Source organism: Anomaloglossus baeobatrachus, chromosome 3 (assembly GCF_048569485.1).
Source record: "Anomaloglossus baeobatrachus isolate aAnoBae1 chromosome 3, aAnoBae1.hap1, whole genome shotgun sequence".
In the NCBI taxonomy this organism is placed as follows: Eukaryota; Metazoa; Chordata; class Amphibia; order Anura; family Aromobatidae; genus Anomaloglossus; species Anomaloglossus baeobatrachus.
This window is the reverse complement of record NC_134355.1, coordinates 435,647,071-435,671,639: the sequence shown is the minus strand read 5'-3', so window position 1 is coordinate 435,671,639 and position 24,569 is coordinate 435,647,071. Positions and strand designations below refer to the sequence as shown.

The 24,569-nt window shown below is 43.8% G+C and overlaps 1 protein-coding gene across 1 annotated transcript in view; it reads left to right on the top strand.

The window, feature by feature from the left end:
- The window catches only part of LOC142295390 (solute carrier family 12 member 9-like), a 351,139-nt gene that overhangs the window by 248,535 nt on the left and 78,035 nt on the right, over positions 1-24,569 (top strand). The window contains exon 9 of the mRNA XM_075338493.1: positions 103-227. Within this exon, the coding sequence (XP_075194608.1) occupies positions 103-227 (125 nt within the window). The remainder of the gene's footprint in view (positions 1-102; positions 228-24,569) is intronic.

Here is a 24,569-nt window from a genome sequence, read left to right as displayed (position 1 = left end):
AGATCTTTGGACCTTATATCAGCTTCTTGTTAGTCTTGTCACCTCCTAATTTTTCTGCCTGTTCCTGTCTCTAATTCCTAATTTGCTTTTCTTTTCTTTTAGCTGGTGCTGTTTGCTGGGAAACTAAACACCATTGCAGCGATTGTGACAATTTTCTTCTTGCTGGTGTATGCCGCTGTGGGCCTTGCCTGTGTGGCACTGGAATGGGCATCTGCTCCAAATTTCAGGTAAATTGCAAATCTTTGTCATTTTATAAAATCCATCATGGCTACATATAAGCTATAGGTGAATTATGTGTATACCGGTCTGAGATCTGCCGTGTGACGACTGGTACAGAGTGTATCTCCACATAGGCAGATTAAAGCTCCATAATGGCTATAGTCACACATGTCTGACTGTCCCCTTACGCCTGAACGAGGATTGTGGAAGTCCATGCACGCGTTGCAGAAAGTAATATTGTGATGTGTGGCTCTGATTTTCAGTAATGTGCAGTGTGTTATGTAAATTGCATCCCGCAGTACAGAACCATATTTCTTTAGTTTCCTCCCACACTTCAGAATACATACTGATAGGGAATGCACATTAGGAGCCCCAATGGGGACAGTGATGGTGATATCTGTAAAACGCTGGGAAATATGATGGCGCTTCTTAAAGGGGTATTCCCATCTTCAAGATCCTATCCCAATATCTAGTAGGTGTAATAATAATAATAATAATATTAGCAAATACCTACAATTAGAAGTATCGTATAGTTCTCCTGATTAGCTACGCTTACCCTGATTATCTACAGGGCAGTGCAGCTTAGGTATCCATGGTTAGTTAGTTGCTTGTGATCGTAACCATGGATACTTAAACTACAATGCCCTGCACATGAGGTAAGCGACATAGCTAATCAGGAGAACTATACTACATTTCTAACTGTCGGTATTTGCTAATATTGTTATTATTTCACCCACTACATATTGGGATAGGCTCTTGTAGATAGGAATACCCCTTAAAGTCAGTAAAATAAATTCCAGTTGACCAAGATGAAGGGGTTTTTTTTGCCTTTTATAGAGTCCTATGGGGTGGTTGGCTGTGTATTTGACATTAACATGTTGGATATAATTTTGTACTTGTACAAGTTGCTTTTTCTGTACAGATTTTCAGCACATAAGCATATTTTGGCAGGCAAAAGCAGCTGAAAAAAATGCACATTCTTTTTAATTGCATTTGCGCATTTTTTCTTGCTTTTTTGTCATGATGATTGTGGGGGTTTAGGCACTGCACCCCAGCGATCACAGCTGGGTCTCCAGCTGATGTTACCCAGCTCTCATTGCTCGGAGTGGTGCCCTCGCTGCTCCTGGCAGTTTACCCCCTGAATTCTGCGATTAATGTGATAGCAGCATTCAGGAGGTGGGGAGAGGAATTTCTTACCTCTGGCGATCTGGTCCCTGTAATGTGATCACAGAGACCCGATCGACCCCGGGTTACTGAGCTACAGATCGCCTCACAGACCATGTCGTATGCACGGTGTGTGAGGCGACCTGTACAGATATAATCCACTGTAGTGATGAAGCACTGTAGGGGATTATAGAAACGCAGAAAAAAAGCAAAAAGAATTGACATTCTGCTTCTTTTTTGAGCAACAAAATCTGCAAGGAAAAAAAAAAGCAGTATGTGCACAGCAAGTCAGGATTCCCATAGACTTTGCTGGGATGAATTTTTCTTACAGTATTGATTAAAATCTGCAAGGAAAACCGCATGATAAAAAAGCAACGTGTGCACATAGCCTAAAGCGGGCTTTACACGCAGTGACATCGCTAACGAGATGTCGTTGGGGTGACGGAATTCGTGACGCACATCCGGCCTCGTTAGCGACATCGTTGCGTGTGAAACACAGGAACGATAAAAATTATTCACCTAATCATTGATCATTAGACATGTCGTTCCTTTCCCGATTATCGTTGCTGTTGCAGGACGCAGGTTGTTCGTCGTTCCTTCGGCAGCACACATCGCTATGTGTGACACCACAGGAACGAGGAACATCATCGTACCTGCGGCCGCCCACTATAAGGAAGGAGGTGGGAGGGATGTTCGGCACGCTCATCTCCGCCCCTCCGCTTCTATTGGGCGGCAGCTTTGTGACGCCGAACAAACCACCTCCTTAGAAAGGAGACAGTTCGCCGGCCACAGCGACGTCGCTAGGCAGGTAAGTATGTGTGACGGGTCCTAGCGATGTTGTGCGCCACGGGCAGCGATTTTCCCATGACGCACAACCGACGGGGGTGGGTGCTTTCACCAGCGACATCGCTAGTGATGTCGCTGTGTGTAAAGCCCGCTTTAGTTCTGATTACACCATAGGTTTGGTGCAATGCCCAGATTAGTGCCAGTCACATGATCCCCACAAAGATGTCAGTGCATCTAACCCTAATAGCAATTGTGCATCAAACCACGTGTGGGTAACAGAGGATGCACAAACCACAGTGCCCCACACAAGTGACAACCACGGTTCCCCACAATCTTATCAGACACAGGCCCTGATTCATCAAATAGTTTTCACCAGAATACTCGTAAACGTTTTTGAAATGTTACAAAATATTTGATCAACATCTAGTAGTGCAAAAAATGCGTCATTTTACTGCTTACATAGTGCTTGGCTAACTCTGATAAATTTACAAAAAGTAGCAGCAGCTTAGCCAGGAGGTAACATGGCCAAGGACAGGCGGCAAGATCTTTCCAAAAAAATACAAGAGAAATGTGCTCCAGTGTCTGGCATAAGTACATTCCTTGATGTGGGGCACATCAGCGAAAAGATGCTCCGATTTCAGTAAGAGGAGTATACCCTTTTCTAAATTGGCGCATCTTACTCCAGAACACTCCTTGGGGCAGCGCTGTACCTTGATTACTTCTTACTTCTACTTTCTCATCTCTTTTACTCCTGTTGTAGACCTTTGACCACATGATGTAAGCAACACTATTGGTTGTAAGAGACTTATCCCAATTTCTGTGTCTTCCTTGTATCCCCGCCCTGGTGTACTAAAAGGAAAGGAAAACCTACTTGATCAACAGCATTACTTGGTCACAACAAAGTGATTGTCTAGTTTTAGCTACCATCATCATCTTACACAGTTACATAACTGTTCAGCTGAGTTCACTCTGTTTGTGCCACAATTTTGGAAAATCTCAGCAAAACGAGGCACTGCAATGCGTGAATGCAGCCTTCATATTGGGAGTTGTAGTAGATAACATAGATTTAATGGTTTTGTTGCAATACCAGGAAAGCTCCAATCAGTACACTGAAACATTGCAAATATAGATTTTATCCGAGGTTGTGAGTCCAGGCTTTTTCCTCCGTAGCACCATGGTATAAATCTAATAAAAGATCTGAGTGTCTATAAGAAATGGCCTCCCTCCTCTGTCCCCCCTGCCTAGCTCTGGCACTGACTCTCATCTCTGAGTGTGCAATTTCTTTTCTTCTTTTGCATTTGCCCTTCAAACAACATCTACATATATATACTCCTCCCTTGACAGCGAGCTCTGAAATTGATACTTACACTAAATTTATGAAACTTTTCCCAACTTGCTGCTGATTTCCCTGGCTGTCTGCCAGCAATCCCTCTCTTTCCATTAGTGGTAATTAACTAACAAGGAAGGGACAGAACAGCACCAGGCAGGCAGCTGGAGTGAAAAGACGGAGACACAACATGCATACTGTACAGCACTGACACTGCTTTCTATGAGGAGGATTCTCCTTGTAAACATGTAACCAGTGATGATTGAATGCAATTTTTGTTTAAATCATTTTATAATCATTTCCTTTGTAACATTGAGAACCACTTTTTGTGGTGGAAACATATGAGGCTCGATAGATGAGATAAGAGTGAAGCTATCCGAGGGTAAGTCATGTAATGTCACCCATCACAGCTACAGGTCACGTACGTTGTAGTTGTGACATCTTTGAACAGGCGGATATGCTTCGTTGGAACAGAGGAAGGTGAATATTGCTGTACTTGTTATTTCTGAACATCTAAAAGACTGGGTGCTAAAGAAAAAGCACAGGGGAAAAACCTCATTTATGATCACAAAGTGAGTGGCATTCCTAATGGTGAGCTTATTTGCCTTCATAATGGAAATACTTCTGCTGTCAGCTGTATCGTTAATTTGTAGTGACCCAATAATACAAGATATCAAACAGTAAAGAGGGAGATATAAAAGTACAGGGCTGAAATCTGACATCATCGGAGTTCTGCCACAACACAGTCAGTCAATCAGTACATATGCAGAATGTATTGGATAGAATTGTGGACGACTGTAAAATCAGTAATCTAAACCAGTCACAATTGGTCCAATTTTGTGATTGATACTCAACTATCCTAGGCATCAAGCCTTGTTTGGAGTTGCTTAATCTTTCACTTTGCTCAAGTTCCATCCAGATCCTCGCTCATCACCTGCTACTTCCATTCACTACCCATGTTTATTTCACATCTCAGTCCAGTTTATCTAGCTGTAGTCCACACCCATTTATTCAAATCAAGTTTCCAGATTATAATTGGCGTTCACACCTTAGTCACCACAGTCAAGTTAACGCATCACAACAAGCTAGTTTTCAGTTTGGGTATATATTTCTGATATTTATATGTGAACCTTACCTCTGCAAGTAAGAATCACTTCTGCTTACTTCACTGCTATCCTGAGACTACTATTTCCCTGCTACAAGTACCTGATTGCATACCTCTGTGCTACAAACCATAACTCTGCAAAAACGTCAAAGAAAAAGATCTATCTATTACTCCACTGTGTAACAACACCTCTGCAAGTCATTGAAATAATTTTCATAGAGAGAAGGGGATTTGTATCAATATAATTACACATGTTGAACAGATGTCATCTGACCATAATAGTCCCCATAATAGGATTTATATATAATAGGAAAACTCCGATTTCAACTCTTAAAAAATGTGATACCACACAATGGAGTAGATGCTATCCAAAAATATTTTATTGTTAAACAGTCACAAACATTTTAAAAGGGGTGCACTAGGTACACGCCTAATCCTGGTAACAAGAAGTAAGAGGACATAGAAAACCTCACAAACGTGGGGACCGAGGCCAGAAAATAAATATAAGGATCTGTGTCTGGGGGATCATAAGGCAAATCGCCTATCTAGTAACACATAGTATATACAGTATGTACCCAGGGGCGGTGCCCCTGAAAAAGGTACCCAAAACGCGGGGACCTTGGACCGGCTCCCTTCCTAGCTCAACCTCCGGTATGTAATTCAGATAATGATGTCTCCATCCCTGCTCATCTGAGCACTCTGGGAGACTTTACTATGCACACCCGTAGATGAGGCAAAGTGAAGGGAGATTTACTGTCTGTACCTGGGTACATATATACTATGTGTTACTAGATAGGCGATTTGCCTTATGATCCCCCAGACACAGACCCTTATATTTATTTTCTGGCCTCGGTCCCCACGTTTGTGAGGTTTTCTATGTCCTCTTACTTCTTGTTACCAGGATTAGGAGTGTACCTAGTGCACCCCTTTTAAAATTTTGTGACTGTTTAACAATAAAATATTTTTGGATAGCATCTACTCCATTGTGTGGTATCACATTTTTTAAGACCTCTGCAAGTCAGTTACTATTACATCACTGCTATTCCGCTGTTAACCGCATCCTTGCTGAAAGTTATCAGCCTGCATATTTTTCTGTTATTCCTTTGATTAACTGGATTCCTTCTGGAAGAGATCAGATTTCTATACCTTTTATTTTTATCATGTGTATCCTCACACCTGGTCCTGCTTTAGCTGGTGCTTACTGCTCTGCTTGGCTGTCTGCTGTCCTGCATCCCCTGTTGTTCTGGTCCTTGCTGATCAACGTGCAAGAACTGCTCCGCTGCTCCATCTCCTCAGGTTCATGCTGCTTACCCTCATCTACAGGTTAGAAAATCCATATCACCAGGTGAACCCATAACAATGATAATCAACTATAGATCTCGTTCCGTAGTTCTCCTAGAAGTCCCGTTTCTTCCACTTCAGCCTACCTCCTCTTATCTTGGTCTGTAAACCAGGAACGTTGGTGCTCCGATAAAAAATTGTATTGCCCTTCCTACATTTAAAGAATGGTTGTGGGAAATTGTGTGTTACCTGCTTACAAAGGGTATCCTCTGCAAGTCTTACAAGATTAAAACGTGTTCCTTTACATATCAAACACCACAATGGGTATATACTACTCATTCCTGACTAGCTTCATTATACAGTATATTAGCTCACATTAATGCCTTGTGTCCATGGCTCTTGTGTTTTGTATTCAGTTGTCATCAATGCTCTGCTAATCATTTCTAACAGTGATCCCCTCTTGCTGGTTTCCACAGTATCTCTACTCTGTTTAGTCATTGTGACACATCTGCTTGACTGCTGTTGAGATCACTTACTGGTTTTCTACTATGTAGGAAAACTAAACATTCTAGTCATGAACAGGTTAATTCTGAGAGATCTTACATTACAAGCTCACTTCATGAAATTGAGTTGAGCAAATGACATATGTAAAGATTCCTATTGATCCCAGCTACAGCTTTGAAACAATCAGAATTCAATACCATAACCATTTAGAAATGAAAAGCCATCAAGATGCTTGTCTCTCTCGAGACCTGTTATTTCAGAAAATTAGGGCCATCATTGATAGTATGCATGAATTGACAGCAGGGCCGTGGAGTCGGTAAGCCAAACCTCCAACTCCTCAGTTTCCCTGACTCCAACCCCGACTACATGATTCCAAGTCTGACTCCCTCATACATGGCTCATGTTTAAGAGATAAATTTACTGTAGTAGAATGGTAACATTTGGCTTTTAATCATTATTATGATACAATAAGCAAGCTATTTAGATAGACTATAAAATATATTTATTGCAATACAACGTTACAACTGTTTGCTATGGGAGTGGAATATTTTTCCCTGTGGCAACTCTTTGCTGCTCCATGTCATCCAAATACTTTTCAAAATTAAACTCCTCCCCTGATGAAGCTGAAGATATTGCAGCAGTAGCACTGGATGACACAATTCCTCATCTGAAGAGGATGAAAATATGGCAGCAGTAGTACTGGCAGTACCCACATCCTCTTGCTCTTTGCTGTCCTGTAGCCCATCATCCTAACGGCTACCTCACTCAAAGCTTTTTTTTTTCCTTTAGTAAGCTGTTGATCATCCAGTAGTATACGATGACTTGTGTCCATATACACAGCTGCCAGAAGAATTTTATTTTCTAATAATAGTGTCTCTCTCTATTCTATTGAAGCAGCAATGCCAACTGCGATTAAACCTCCTCTTTGGGACAAAAAAAACACCAAGTTTTTCCAGTTGTTTAGGAATATGCCGGGAGTTAAACCCTCAGTTTGTAATTTTTTAGTCACTGTAAATGGGTGATGAAACAATTCCTTCAGCTCAGCCACCTGTGTCCATTGACCTTCATTTAGTGTTACTTGAGGGTTGGCTATATCTACAAGAAAGTGTTTGAGCTCAAGCAATTGCTCAATCATTAAATAAGTGCAGCCCCAGCGAGTGGTTTGATTGACAATTGCCCCCTTTTCCAGCTTGTCTCTTCAAGATACAATCAATTTTAGGGGTTCTGGCAGCAATAACCAATTTCCTCACTTTGCCAATCAGAGTTCCAGCATGTCCCTTTTGCAGACTCTCTCTTATTACCAGCTGCAGCATGTGCACAACACATTTAACAAGATCATCTAATTGTAAAGGATTATTTTGCTGTTCTTCTGTAATAATATCTGTTTGTGCCTGAGTTACAGGAACAGGACTGTGGCTCCATCTCAAACATACTGAATCTGATATTTTCTTCTAGCTGATATTCACCTTGATTATTCTCATTCATCATTGTACTTGTCATGTTTGAAGCATTATCCATTGCAATAGCGAGAACCTGTTCTTTTTTGAGTTCATAATCTTGCAGAAATTGCCACTTCACTCTAGAGTCTCTAGCAGTTCTGAGATGGGTGCAGGCATTCCTTCCTTCCCAGTGTGTCTTTTACCCTTCTCCGTAGAGGAGGAGCTTCACTTCTTATCATGTACATAAAGTGCAGCACAGATTCATCTCAACTAAAAGCCTAGATTCTTGGAATAGAACAGACATTTATAGGACATTTCATAACTTTCCCAAATTCTTATGAAAAAATATTCATCACATTCTGTATTGAACCACTGTACCCAATTTATTATATGTTTTAGTTGTTTGAGTTGGTCCACACGGTTCTATACTGACTCCAACTCCACCAAAATTGACACAGACTCTCCAACTCCACGGCCCTGACTGACAAGCAAGTTAGGAGTTAACTCTCGCACTCCATCCATATGAAAAGCTGATGTAGCTCTGCCATTTTGTTAGGATTAGGCAGGGCTGACCAGAATAAACTTTGTTTGCACTCTGTATGCCAGATGCATAGCCCAAATGCTGTATGTACAACTGTACGTCATGGAATGTCACTATAAGAAAAGTTATACCATATGTTAAGGTATTTCCAATACATAAAGTATGCCTCTCATGTCTATGTCTTCATTTATGCATACGCCAGATTTGCGCACCATTCGTAGTATGAATGGAGCCATGAGATCTGTTTGCAAAGAGCTGATTCACATCCGCAACAGATCCCTAACAAAATTTGCATGTTTTATGAATTTGCCACAAATTTCACCTGAAATCCGCACAGAAAACCTGCATAATTTGAAATGCTACTGTTTTTAAATCTGAACTAAAAGGGAGTTTTTATTTTTTTATGCAGTGTGTGGATGAGATGTGTTAAAATCTCATTCACTTCTCTGCTAATGTAATACCCCGAGGAGTTATGGACAGAAAATCCGCTGACTATCCACCCTTTGTTAACATAATCAGAAAGTGGCTTCTCTTTTGTGTGAATGTAAAAACAATACAATAGATGAACATAAATTAAGTCGAGGACTCTGAATGTTTGTTTTGGCAGATTTTTAGAACAACGCACGATACAAGTAAAACACACAAATTACAGGCATTTAAACAAATTAAAATGAGCGTAAGCATCGCATTCTGCATCCATGAGCAGTGTTGTGGAGTGTCCTGGTAGGAAGACACAGCTGGTATTTGAGTTGCAGTTTAGATTTTTGAAAAGAAATTAAAAGATGAAATAAGCTGAAAAGCCATCAAATAGCAAAAAGAAAAAAAAAAAAAGAAAATATATATATATATATATATCGTATTTTTCCGCTTTATAAGACGCACTTTTGTTCCCCCAAATTTTGGGGGAAAGTAGGGGGTGCGTCTTATAATTCAAATATACAGGGGGGGTGTATATATATACACTACAAAGTCCAGCGGAGGTGGGGGCAGGTAAAAGCTGTGGGCGGCAGCGTTAGATCTCCTGTTCCGCTCATATAATATGCACTGCCGCTGTCCATCACCGTGGTGCTGAAACCGCACCATAGTGATGGGCTGGGGGAGCGGTGCATATTACATGTGCCTGCGCCCCCCTTTGATCGCACATGCCCCCCCTGTGTTAGATATGGCGCCCATGCTGCTGCCCATAGTAAAATAAAACACTCTTTACTCACCTCCTCCAGCGTGTCTCCCCGATCTCTCTGCTGCCGCTGCGATCAGGCACCGACCGGCACCGAGAACCAGGAATTGCAGGAGATCACCAGTACAGAGGGAGACACGAGGAAGGACAGCGCTGCAGAAGGTAAGGAAAAAGTGTATTATTTTACTATGGGCAGCAGCATGGGGGCCATATCTAACACAGGGGGACGGGTGCCATCCATAGGGGGCCATATCTAACACAGGGGAGGTGTGCCTTCCATAGGGGGTGATATCTAACACAGGGGGATGGGTGCGATGCATAGGGGGCCATATCTAGCACAGGGGGAGGTGTGCCATCCATAGGGGTCCATATCTAGCACAGGGGGAGGTGTGCCATCCATAGGGGGCCATATCTAGCACAGGGGGAGGTGTGCCATCCATAGGGGGCCATATCAAACAAAGGAGGAGGTGTGCCATCCATAGTGGGCCATATCAAACACAGGGGGAGGTATGCCATCCATAGGGGGCCATATCAAACACAGGGGGATGTGTGCCATCCATAGGGGGCCATATCAAACACAGGGGAACGTGTGCCATCCATAGGGGGCCATGGGCAGCACAGGGAGACGTGTGCCATCCATAGGGGGCCATGGGCAGCCCAGGAGGACGTGTGCCATCCACAGGAGACCTGTGCCAGCTGTAGGAGACGTGTGCCATATATAGGAGACCTGTGCCAGCTGTAGGACACGTGTGCCATCTATAGGAGACCTGTGCCAGCTGTAGGAGATGTGTGCCATATATAGGAGACCTGTGCCAGCTGTAGGGGACATGTGCCATAAATAGGGGACGTGTTCCATCAATAGGGGACGTGTGCCATCAATGGATGACATGTGGCATCACTGGGGTACGTGTGCCAGCACAAGGTGGCTATATTTAATATAAGGGGGCCATATCCAGATTAAGGGGGCTAATTTTAGGATGGGTGGGCTATGAGGGACATATACCCTATATGATTTGTTAGACGGACACTGGCATTATAAGACGGACTCCATTCAGCATTTAAAAAAAAAAAATTCTCTTTTCCTTCACCAAATTTGGGGGTGCGTCTTATAAAGCGAAAGATACGGTATATATTTTTATATATATATATATATTTTTATATCAGCCGCATGTCAATTCTTTCAGATTTTTTTCAGCCTTTTTGTTAGTCATAGAAGGCAATGAGTAAGTACAAAAATATCTGCTTTTTTTGCAGTGTTTTTGGAGAGTGAAATTAATTTTATTAATAAACAGGTGCTGTATAAAAAATCACACATGTAATCCGCACACAGAAAAACACAAAAAATAAAACGCCGCAAACCCTGCATTTTGAACTTTGAGTTTTTACTACCAAGAGGGGAACAGGAATAAAATGTGGTTACTCCTGCGCGTCTGTCGGTGAAAGCGTACAAAATAAAAGTTAAGGTGATAGTAAATGGTTTATTCAACGTATTTCGAAGTGAACTTCTTCAGGACAGACCACCATGGTCCGTGTAGCAGCTGTATATACGAGTTATACTGGTTGTGGGTCACACAAGCCAAATAGGTGAGCGGTTTTACTGCTTTTTTTTACCCATCTGGTGTTTTTGTATAAAGGCCCTGTCACACAGAGAGATAAATCTGCGGCAGATCTGTGGTTGTAGTGAAATTGTGGACAATCAGTGCCAGGTTTGTGGCTGTGTACAAATGGAACAATATGTCCATGATTTCACTGCAACTACAGATCCGCCAAAGATTTATCTCTATGTGTGACGGGGCCTTAAGAGCTAATTGCACTTTTTAGTTCTAAACATGTTTTAATGTTTTATATCAACCACATACAGAAGAGAAAATGTGATTATCAATATATATGCCTTTTAACATGGAGATTAACATATAGGAAAAAGTACAGAGGGCACAATATAATTGAAGAGTACAAATTCCAAGGTGATAACTACTTTTCAGAGTATGGAGGAAAACAAGGAAAAGGGAATAGTAACAAGAGGGGAGAAGAGGATGAAAGAAGGGACAGCCGAGGGGAATAGGATGGATATATACCTACCAGGAAAGGGGTAAAAAAGGCAGAAGTAGAGAAGATAAATGGAAGAGAAGAACAGTGATGGAAACGAGGAGCCAATTGCGCTTTTTTTCCACAGATTTTCTCTTTACTGGCAAGAGAGCAGATTTGGGCTACAGAAAAAAAACCTACAAAAATCACATAGCTTTGGTTAATAAAAAAAATACAAAAATGGCATTATGTCATTATTCGCCTCCCTATCCACATGGCTAGGGGGCGGAGCCATCTCTCAGGCCTCACTTCCGGCCCCTGGATGCCTTATAAGCTGACACTTCCAGTGAACCAGCGCCGACTATAAGCTTAGCTCTGCTTTGCCTGTGATTGCTGGTCCTGTGATATCCTGATCTGTCTGTTCCTGTGCCCCCATGCCCTTGTCTGTGTTCTGTCCCGTGGTATCCCTCCTGTCCTGTGTCCCCCCTCCTATTCCCCACTCGGTTGCGTCCTCGGTACTGACCTTAGCCTGACTTTGACTTCGCTTCTGCTTGCTCCTCCGGTCTTGCTTCTGCCCATATGGTGTTTGACCCAGCCTGTGTGACTATTCTCTTGCATGCTCTGCTTCTCAGCTGTGCTGATTAGGCAGTGCATGAGAACGCTGTGCATTTCCTTCCTGGTTCTCATAGCTCTGTGTAGTGTCATCTGCTACAGAGCTCTGGCTCCCCCTGGTGGCAGCATTACACATTAAAATTTTAATTTTCCAATAATTAGCCATTTTTGGAGGTGGTAATGCAATAAATGTCTCTTTACCAACAATTCTAAGATGGGGAGTTCTTAGGCATCACGTTTAATATGAGACTGTGAAAGAGGAGGGTCATCATCTACCAGGAGATATAGAAAGGTATTCCTGCCCCAACCCCTTATTTTCGGGTTGGTTGAAATTCCCTACTGTAAAGGGCACTTACACACAGCGACATCGCTAGCAATGTCGCTGGTGAAAGCACCCGCCCCCGTCGGTTGTGCATCACGGGCAAATCGCTGCCCGTGGCGCACAACATCGCTAACAGCCATCACACAAACTTACCTGCCTAGCGACGTTGCTGTTGCCAGCGAACCGCCTCCTTTCTAAGGGGGCGGTCCGTGCGGCGTCACAGCGGCGTCACTAAGCGGCCGTCCAATTGAAGCGGAGGGGCGGAGATGAGCGGCCGTAACATCCCGCTCACCTCCTTCCTCATTGCCGGCGGCCGCAGGGACGGTGATGTTCCTCGTTCCTGGGGTGTCACACATAGCGATGTGTGCTGCCGCAGGAATGACGAACAAACTGTGTCCTACACCAGCAACAATATTTGTGATTAGAGCAACGTGTCAACAATCAACGATATGGTGAGTATTTTTGATCGTTAACAGTCGTTCCTGCGTTTCACACGCAACGACAACACTAACGAGACCGCATGTGCGTCTCAAATTCCGTAACCCCAACGACATCTCGTTAGCGATGTCATTGCGTGTAAAGTGGCCTTTAGAGTATGAGCACTTGCCATCCTCCAGTGAATCCGCCGGCAGGGGTATGGAAACTCTGCAGAGCACTTGTGATGTGTGATAACTTTTCTATCATATGCAATCTATATAAAACACATTTTATATGTCTCATACGTTCAATAACCCTTAATTCGTCTATAAAGGCTACAAAGTTTTAACTGTGACCTCACAAAACCTTATTTCACAGACTGCTGAATAGCCAATTAATCCCCAGACTGTGTCATGGCAAGTAATGGCATCTCTGGTTAAAAGCTAACTGGAAATATCACATACAGCTAAATCAATAATTTGTTTGATAGATATTCACTTTGTGCTACTCCTGTTATATAGATGTGTACAAATCTGGAACTCCTTTGTTTTACTCCTGGGGATCAACAAAAGCCTCTTAGTATTGATTATGGAAATGACAGTTAATGAGGACTTGGAAAGTAAACTCGGAAGCAGTCTTGGCTCTCTTCTTAATGCAAAGTGTATGCGCTTTTTCCCCCCTTTTGTTTATTACTACATGGTTAACAGACCAAAAAAGTGTGCACATAAAGGAATGAGGCTGGAGGTGATGGGCACTGACTGGCAAACTGCGTGCCAGGCTCCCCCACCAGGCGGAACATTGTATCTGGCTGAGCCTCATTCTCTTCTACTGCTGCGACCCTTGACGTGTGAAATAAAAGGGATTTTAATTACCTTTCTGCAAAAACAACAATTAGAGAAAATAACAGCATTTCCGCCCCCCTCACCCCCTCCTCCCGCGTCATTCACTCCACCTACAAGCCCCGCTTATGCTTAATATGTCTGCAGCCTTTCACAGCTAATCAGAGCCTCGACAAGTGCTAATATCCAAATGCATGACAATGTGAGCAAAAAAAAAAAAATCATTTCACCCTTTCATTGCCGGCATTTCAGCGTATTCCTAACAGTTAAGAAAGTATTTCCATGAGGTCCGTCTCCCGTCATTGTGGGATGAGTTAGCTCCTCTTTTTTGTATTTTTGTGTGATATTATCCTGTTTTAGTATTAGTACGTCGCTCTTACACGCAGAAGGTGGGCTCCTTGAGCCATATCTCCCCATCCTCTGTTGTTCTGCTCTTGGACTAAGTGCTTGCTGGATGATTGCTACATAAAACGTGAAGGAAAAGTTGATAAAAGGGACTTACTGCTGAAATAATTGTCTTTTTGTCTGGGCTCCTCCGTGATCTCCTTATTATGGTTTTTGCTTGTGAAGTAATCCAGCTGTTTTCAGTGGAAGTGGGAAGGAAAGACGAGCGTGTAACACATCCATGCTAGACATGCTTTTAAAATAATTACTTCTGACCCTTTGCAAGCCCCCACTCCATAGATATCTTCCATCCCTCTATGTAAGTACCCTTGCTCCTTTTTTCCCGTCAAGGCCTTATATTCATTTGAAAGCTCATAACATAATCTAGAACATTTTGACAATCGTATACACCAACTTTTATTGTCTATGGGGTTTGGAGAAGAGAGCAAGTACATCATAAGTTGTAGTTTTCGTCGATTTTCATGATGTAAATGCTATCCTCCGAGCATCTGGTTACTCAATCAGCAGTTCTCTTCAATTTCAGCTCCATTACTGAGCATCATTTATACAGCATCCCCATCCTAAGAAAGCAGACATATACAGATGTTCACCTCTCTGCCACCCCTCATCCCCTCTCTCCACTATCTCTTTGTTGGAGGGTAGGGGTAAGCGAGAGACGAGAGAGCTGGCTTTTAAGTGGCTTGTATATTCTCCCAGCTGGATGCATTAATGATAGAGGGGGCTGCTGATTGGAATGGTAATTACCAGCTATGGACCTTGCCGGCTGCATGTTATGATTAGGAGATATTAGTGAGGAAGGTACATGGTGAAAATGAGGGGGATGTTTTCACCTGGGGGGAGCAGCGCATAGATGCATTTTGTATTAGATTTTATTTGTAGAGCCCAGCGCAATCTATGAGCCTTCTTTATCATTAACCTGTTAGAGGATAGATGGATGAAGGAGAGTCCATACACTGCATAAGAACACCTCATGTGAGAGAGTCCTGGTTGGGTGCTGTCGAAGTCGGTGAAACAAAGCAAGATGTAGGCAAAAGACTAAAAAATCTCGACACTTCCAATCCAGGGATTTTTCATAAAAAAAAGCAGGTAAAATATATCTTTGTACCATGTTAGCGAGTAGAGATAAAAAAAATTGTTGAAAAGTACTGAGAATCCTCAGTGGTTGATACCTTTTAATGGCTAACTGAAAAGATGGTAATAATAGCAAGCACTCCAGACTACTCAGGTCTCTTCATCAGGCTCAGTATAACACAAAATCTGAAGCGTCACATATTTATACACAACAGGACATAGAATGGAGCAGTAAATAAGAGACGTTATGTGAAGCAGAGCTATCAGTATGGGAATGGGGCAATCAGTTGTGGCAGTAAATATTGCAGCAGTTTATAGATAAGGAGTGGGAAAGTTGTATTGTCCTCTGATTGAGGTCTGGTCCAGAGTTGTGATGCTCTGAGGAGCACATTTCTTTATTGATTTAAAAATACATAATACTTAATTATATGTACCAAATGTCCAACTGGGGGTCTGTATGTAGGAGAGACAGGATAACAGCTCAGAACAAGGATGAATTCTCATCGCTACATAATTAGAGAAAAAAGGATAGATCTACCTGTGGCCAAACATTTTTGTAACCTAGACCACAGCATCATGGACATGACATTTTTGGTATTGAAAGGAAACTTCAAATCCCAGAGAGACAGGAGAGTCTGGGAATTCAAACTTATGATGACCCTTGACACATTGAGAGAAGGAATGAATGTGTCTCATGGATTTATGTGTTTTTACACCAATTAAGAAATGTGCTCCTCAGACCATCTGGGGGCATCACAACTCAGGTGAACAATGGACTAGCCGGCCCATTGGGTCACTACACACACAAAACACAAAGAAGCTTGACTACCGAACCACACCTGGTTTTCACCAGAGCCTCTAATGGTGAGGGTGTAGCGCTGTAGGTGTGAGGTGCCACTCAGGAAGACTGATGCTATGACAGCTGACCCCAGGTGTGCGAGCACAGACAGTCTGGGAAACAGCTGCCGGTGTCGTGAATTCGGCTGGGATAGTTAGATGCAGTAGCAGAGGCCAACATGGATACTTGCAGCAGCAGATATCCTAGAAGGCAGCCGACATGCATAATTGCAGCAGCGGACATTGTAAAAGAAGGGCGGCGTGGATACTTGCAGCAGCAGATATCGTAAGAAGTGGCCGCCATGGATACTTGAGGCAGCAGACTTGTAATGTACTGGAAAACAAAAAGGAATCAGGAACAGCACACTAACAGCAGCACTGTGGACCTGAGAATTAGCAATGTATAGAACTCATTGCCCAGGCCCCTTTCTTAAGTGTAAGGTGCCTTTTATACCTGATGTCTCTCAGCCAAGCTGAGAGGCACTTCCGCGTCAGGGCGTATTTGCCCTTTAAGAAAAGAGGTTTGTCCACATGCGCACCCTATGGGCATTCTCAGGAGGCCTGTGAGGCGTGCGCAAGCCCTGGGAGACAGTAGCATTGACTGGGGATAGGGCAGCCATCGCTAGGCAGCTGGGAAGGTGAGAGTAATGGCATCCCCGCATGGGGAGGCAGGCAGGATAGTGCGGGGACGCTCGTATGGGGGTTACAGATATGTAGGGACCAGTGGGCATACTTCTATTAAGCCATAGAATTTCTGTTTATTGAGATACAGCATGTGAAATAAGTGTTAAACACGTCACCAATTTTCTAAGTAAATATATTTCTAAAGGTGCTATTGACATAAAATGTTCACCAGATGTCAGTAACAACCCATCCAATCCACACAGGCAAATAAATCAAACCATACATGTCCATCAATTAAGTTATGTGAAATAATGAGAAATGACACAGTGAAAAAGTATTAAACATGGTTACGGAAATGTAACTAACTAATGCTTCTTACAAAACCCTTTGTTGGTGATGACAGCTTCAAGATGCCTCCTGTATGGAGAAACTAGTCGCATGCATTACTCAGGTGTGATTTAGGTCCATTCTTCCACACAAATACTCTTCAAATCCTGAAGGTTCCGTGGGCTCCTTCTATGAGCTCTGAGCTCTCCATACTCATGTCGAGTAATTTTTTGGGCCATTATAGCAGCTTTATTTTCTTTCAATTAAACCAATTGAGAGTTTCCTTGGCTGTGTGTTTTTGGGATCATAGTCTTGCGGAAATGTTCACCCTCATTTTATCTTCATCATCCTGGTAGATGGTAGCAGATTTTTATGAAGAATATATCTGTATATTAGTCCATACATCTTTCCTTCAAATATATGAAGTTTGCCAGTTACATGAGCTGTAAAACAGCCCCATACCATGATGTTCCCACTTATAAACGTCACTGTTGGTGTGATGTTAAAGGCCTCCAAATATATTGTGTATTATGGCATTCAAAAGGTTCAATTTTGGTCTCATCTGACCAGACTATATTCTCCCAGTATTTCACAGGCTTGTTTAAATGTTGTTGAGTAAACTTTAAACTCCTTTGAACATGCTTTTTGTTCAGCGATGGAGTCTTGTGTGGTGAACGTGCACACATCCTATGGAGATTGAGTGTATTACTTATTGTTTTATTTGAAACAATTGTACCTGCTGATTCTAGGTCTTTCTGTAGACTACCACAAGTGTCTCTTGGTTCTTGGACAACTGTTCTAATAATTCATTCTACTCTTCTGTCTGAAATCTTTCAGGGAAAACCTGGTACAGGCCAGCTTATGATGAAATTATGTTCTTTACACTTTCGGATTATTGCCCCAAAGTTTCTTACTGGAGCCTTCAGTAGTTTACAAATTCTTCTATAACCAATGCCATCAATATGTTTTCCAAAGATCTTGAGATAGCTCACTGGTTTAACCCATTGTGAGATGTTTCTTCTGCGGCACCTTTGCAATGAGACTCCTATTAAAGGCCATCAGTTGAACCAGCTGATATCATTTTTCACTAAGGCTAGTTTCACACTTGTGTTGTTTTCCTTAAGTCGCAATCCGCCGTTTTGGAAAACAGCGGAATCCGTTAACGGATTACGCTGCCTCCCATAGACATGTATGGACGACGGATTGCGACTGATGGACCTGTGTTGCTTCCGCTGGCCGACGCTGCGTTGCTTCCGCCGGGCAGAAGGAACGCAGCATGTAACGTTTTTTGAGCGGCAGAATCCTTTATTTTTTTCACTGCGCATGCTCATCTTTTTTTTTTTTTTTTTTTAATCACAGAAACTTTGTTTTGTCTCTCGGTGGCCGAACAATCAGCTGATCGCCCGGCAGCCGGCTTTTGAGAGTGCTCAGCTGATCGCCCGGCAGCCGGCTTTTGAGAGCGCACAGCTGATTGCCTGGCAGCCGGCTTTTGAGAGCGCTCAGCTGATCGCCCGGCAGCCGGCTTCTGAGAGCGCTCAGCTGATCACCCGGCAGCCGGCTTTTGAGAGCGCTCAGCTGATCGCCTGGCAGCCGGCTTTTGAGAGCGCTCAGCTGATCGCCTGGCAGCCGGCTTTTGAGAGCGCTCAGCTGATCGCCTGGCAGCCGGCTTTTGAGAGCGCTCAGCTGATCGCCCGGCAGCCGGCTTTTGAGAGCGCTCAGCTGATCACCCCGCAGCTGGCTATTGAGAGCGCTCAGCTGATCGCCCGGCAGCCGGCTTTTGAGAGCGCTCAGCTGATCGCCCGGCAGACGGCTTTTGAGAGCGATCAGCTGATCGCCCGGCAGCTGGCTTTTGAGAGCGCTCAGCTGATCGCCCGGCGGCCGGCTTTTGAGAGCGATCAGCTAATCGCCCGGCAGCTGGATGATCAGCTGATCGTTCACAATAGTCTGCCGCCGGTCAAACTGTAAAAGAAAAAAAAAAGCAGATTCCGTTGTTTTGTACAATTTGTACAATCCGTTGCATCCGTCACACAGCGCAATGCAACGGATGTGTGAAACTAGCCTAAGAGGCAGGCTAGCCTTCTAATTACTGATAGATTTCAGCTGGTGTCATGACTTACCATAGCTTTTTGCACCTCTTTTTGCATATATTCAAAACATTTCCCCATTGTCATTTCTCTTTATTACACATAATGTAATTGATGGAGAGCTATGGTTTGATGTCTTTGCCTGTGCGGTTTGGATGGGTTGTTACTGAGATCTGGTGATAAATTCATGTCAATAGCACTTTTAGAAAATATTGTACTTAGAATATTGATGACATGTTCAATAGTTATCCCACCTGTATGTGTTTCTTATTTCAAGCAAATGCTTTAAAAATGATATCCATAATATATAATTAATAATAATAAACATTGTGGGTGGCAGCACCAAGCAAAAGTAGAATGTTATTGTATATACTGTATCCCATTACATAGGACCCATGTGATGCAGTATAATATGTCACTAAGACACTTACCCAGGAGGTTCGCCTCAAGTGTTTTGCCTTGTAGTACAAGCGTAGTAAATACCGTCTGCCTTTGACAAGTACTACAATGGATGTATTAAATTAGGGGTCAATTTTGCAGCCCCATTGACTACACCATGCAATGATGAGTGTTATGAATAGGTAAAGCAATGGATAGGTCCTGGTGTTGATTTCTTTTCAATACCACATTGTTTCCTCTGCACATTGTAAGCATGCTTTCTCTCTGTCTGCGCCAGTGTGTAATTCTGTCCAATCTGCTAACTATCTTATTGTAATGCGGGTTTCACACATCAGGTATTTTTCTGACTTGTAAAACTGAATCCACAATTCTTTCAGTGTATTAGACCCATTTTTGGTCCGTATTTCAATTTTGACAATTCTTGTTGAACTTCCTACCCAGTAAACGGTAGAATACAGTCACAAACAGATGACGTCTGTGTGCTATTCATTTTTCTTCATGTGGCCAGGGACTTCCATTGATAAATTTGATCAACAATATGGATCTCTGTTTTGTTTTTGTGGACAATCAGTTGGCAAAAATAGGAGACTTATGAAATGGCTCATTCATTGTATCTGTTATTTTTACAGATAAATCACAGATCCATGTACCAAATAAAATGCTGTGTCATACTTGCCCATTAACATCTCAGTTTTTCCCCTAGGAGTGCTATCCGTTTATTTCCCCGACACTCATGGCTGTCTATTGGGCTGTTCACGTAATTTTTTCCTTAGATCGAGTGTTTCATTCAAAATCACAGAGACACATCCAATATTGACATTAAAGGCCCCGTTATACACGCCGATTTATCGTGCGATTACATGTGCGATCGTAGCCGCCCCCATCGTGTGTGCGTCACGGGCAACTTGTTGCCCCTGTCGCATAAAGTCTCTCACCCCTGTCACACGTACTTACCTCCCGAACGACCTCGCTGTGGGCGACGAACATCCTCTTCCTGAAGGGGGAGGGACGTTCGGCATCACAGCGACATCACACAGCGGCTGCCCAATAGAAGTGGAGGGGCGGAGATGAGCGGGACGTAACATCCCGCCCACCTCCTTCCTTCCTCATTGCCGGCGGGACTCAGGTAAGCTGTGTTCGTCATTCCCAGGGTGTCACACGGAGCGATGTGTGCTGCCTCAGAAACGACGAACAACCTGCATCCAGGAATGTGACCGATATTTTGAAAATGAATGACGTGTCAATGAGCAACGATAAGGTGAGTATTTTTGCTCGTTAACAGGCGCTCGTAGCTGTCACACGCTACGATATGTCAAACGATGCCGGATGTGCGTCACGGAATCCGTAACCCCGACGACATATCGCCCGATATATCGTAGCATGTAACGGGGCCTTTAGTTTCAGATCAAGTCTATGCATGAGTGAAAAAATCTGACAACATTTAGATGCCATCCGTGTGCTGTATGTGTCTGATAGGCAGGAGAAGGTAGAGAAACTTTATTATTTTCTCATCAGCGACTGATGAAAGTCTTATGATATTCTGATTAAAATCAGAAATGAAACTGTCCGATTTTCTCCTACGTAAATAAACAAAGAACTCAACGTCTGAATGAGGCTTATAAACAGCTGTACGGTGATTTCTGCTCCGGAGTTCAGTAAACCTTTAGGCTATGTGCGCACGTTGCGTACAAGCCCTGCAGAAATTTCTGCAGCGATCTGAAGAGCACATGTGCGCTTTAGATCGCTGCAGAAATGTCCGTAGTGAGCGCCGATTCCATGCGCTCTGCCTGCAGCTCCTGCCATAGACCGTGCAGGAGCTGCCGGCAAAGCGCAGGAAAGAAGTGACATGTCACTTCTTTTTGCGCAGCGCTTCGGCAGTAGCCGAAGCGCTGCGCTCTTAAACGCCACGTGCGCACGGCCCCTACACAGTCTCCATAGACTGTGCAGGGGACGCAGGACGCATGCAGTTACGCTGCGCTACAAAGCGCAGCGTAACTGCATGTTTTTACGCGACGTGCGCACATAGCCTTAAATTTATAGATAGTGCAGAAAAAACTTTTGACCCAAGTTTTAGTATTGTATGCATTAAATTCATGTTGGCTTGAAAATAAAGTTAATTTTACCAAAATGTTTACCAAATTACTTTTTTAAAGAATATATTTTTTAAGAAACATTTGATTCTACAAGCAACACTACTGTATGCGTAACGTGGTCACGCTTGGACCGCAAAAATATTGACTACAACACTGATGAAATGGTTAAATGGTTGTATTAGCCTGTATGTTTTTCTCCATGTAATTCCCACCTGTAAGAGAGACCACCTCCACACTAGTAACAATGCCACTTCCCTCCTCTGCAATTACCTTCCTAATAGACAGCCCCTGCTTGCCACCATGTCACAGACTCCAGCCGAGGTGTCATACAGAAGAATAAGAGCTGTCTCTGAAAGAGCAAGAGGAAAATATAAAAAGGGAGCATATTATTCCATATTCCACTGTTCTAAAGAGAACTATTAATAATAATAACAGTAATAAAAACAACAATAATAATTTGCATTTGCTAAGTGCTTTACTGTTAAATTGTATACAGAAACACCATGCTGGCTCACAGCCATGTATGGAAAGATCAACGGGGGCTGCTCCATAGACAAAAGTGAGGCAGTAACACAAAAAAGGGGTTCGAACAAAAAATATTGTCAGAAAAGAACAATAATGATCCCATTAAATCTGAATAAGGGGCATAAATTGCACATACTTAAAAGTATAGTAAATATTCCAAAATTCTCAGCAATTCCTCCGTTATTTTCATCCAACTTCATCTTTTCTGTCTCCTATTGCCACTTCTTGTTTGATACATCTTACTAATTGTGTTAGGGGTACTTTGTACGCTGCGACATCGCTAGGCGATTGTAGCGATTCCGAGCGCGATAGTCCTTGCCCCCGTCGCAGATGCGATATCTTGTGATAGCTGCCTAGCGAACATTATCGCTACGGCAGCTTCACGCGGACTTACCTGCCCTGCGACGTCGCTCTGGCCGGCGACCCGCCTCCTTCCTAAGGGGGCGGGTCATGCGGCGTCACAGCGACGTCACACGGCAGGCGGCCAAAAGAAGCGGAGGGGCGGAGATGAGCGGGACGTAAACATCCTGCCCACCTCCTTCCTTCCTCATTACAGGCGGGACGCAGGTAAGGAGATGTTCCTCGCTCCTGCGGCTTCATACACAGCAATGTGTGCTGCCGCAGGAACGAGGAACAACATCGAACCTGTCGCTGCAGCGAAATTATGGAAATGACCGACACTACACAGATCACCGATTTACGACGCTTTTGCGATCGTTTATCGGTGCACCTAGGCTTTACATGTTGCGACGTCGTTAATGGTGCCAGATGTGCGTCACTTTCTATTTGACCCCGACGAGATCGCAGTAGCTATGTCGCAACGTGCAAAGTACCCCTTAAACCGTCTTACCTTACACCACACACTTAGCTGCCTTACTTTACGCCACTATTTTTTCACACCGCTATTCAGTCTGGCACATTTTACTACACCTAGAAGCCTCATTTTCCAGAAACTTCTAAACTGTAGGAAATGTGTCTGAATCACAAAATGAATCTGGTACATATACATCAGTTTATTTGTGCAATTTATGAATTCTCATATAAGAGGGGCTGCTGATAAGTCTTTGGGTTTACCCAGAAAGAAATGAGATAGGATGATGAAACTTTACATTTATTCCACATACTCCCCACTGATGTCAACACTAGAGTTGAGCGCGATTCGCGGTTTGAGGTTCTCCAGTTCGCGGTTCGAGTGATTTTGGGGGGTGTTCTAGATCGAACTAGAACTCGAGCTTTTTGCTAAAGTTCGATAGTTCTAGTTACGTTCGAGAACAGTTCTAGCAGCAAAAAGCAGGGCTTTTTACAGCTACAGTGTGCAGGAGCCATCGCTGGCAGCCTGCTAGAAGCTGGTAACCAAGATAAACATCGGATATCCAAGCAAAGCGCTTTGGTTACTAACCCGATATTTATCCTAGTTACGTGCAGAAAGCCCACACTTCCCCGCTCAGCTCACTCCGCCCCCTCCTGCACGCGGCATGTACACACACACTCACACTCACCTGTCCCCAGCCAAGCAGTCCACGACACTGACGTCCTCAGCGCCACATGAGCCCACTAGGCTCCACCCACGTCGCACTCCGCCGCCAGCACACATGGCTCCGCCCACCTGGCACTCGGCACACATGGTCCCGCTAGGCTCCACCCACCTGGCACTCTGCACACATGGTCCCGCTAGGCTCCGCCCACCTGGCACTCTGCACACATCGTCCCGCTAGGCTCCACCCACCTGACACTCTGCACACATTACCCCGCTAGGCTCCGCCCACCTGTCACTCTGCACACATGGTCCCGCTAGGCTCCGCCCACCTGGCACTCTGCACACATTGCCCCGCTAGGCTCCGCCCACCTGTCACTCTGCACACATCGTCCCGCTCGGCTTACCTGCGGTGATGAAGTCCCGACCTCAGTGCTGTCACTGTCCTCCATGGCCGCTTGTCACATCACCTTCTCTCGCTTCCGACCCGAGACTGACTACCGGTGACGTCACTGGCCGCTCGCGATACTTGGCTGTGTTGAAGTGTGATTGAAGTCAGTGTGCAGGAGATCAGCGCAGGTAATGTACCTAGCTGACAGCAGCACTTGTCATGCCCTGCAGTGACCTGGGCTGACCCATTGATGTTAGCTCAGGTCACTGCACTGCTCTCCCAGCCAATGGGGAACATCCTGCTCTTCATTGACTGGGACAGTGTGGATCGTCATGGGAACCCCTTGGATTACACCAGACCTGGATTTGTTTTTCTTTCTAATAAATTGGTTAAAGAGGGAATGTATTGGGGAGGGTTTTTTCAAATAAAAATGTGTTTGTCGTCTATTTTTTTTTATTACTGACTGGGTTGGTGATGTCGGGTATCTGATAGACGCCTGACCTCACCAACCCCAGGGCTTGGTGCCAGGTGACATTACACATCTGGTATTAACCCCATATATTACCCTGTTTGCCACCGCA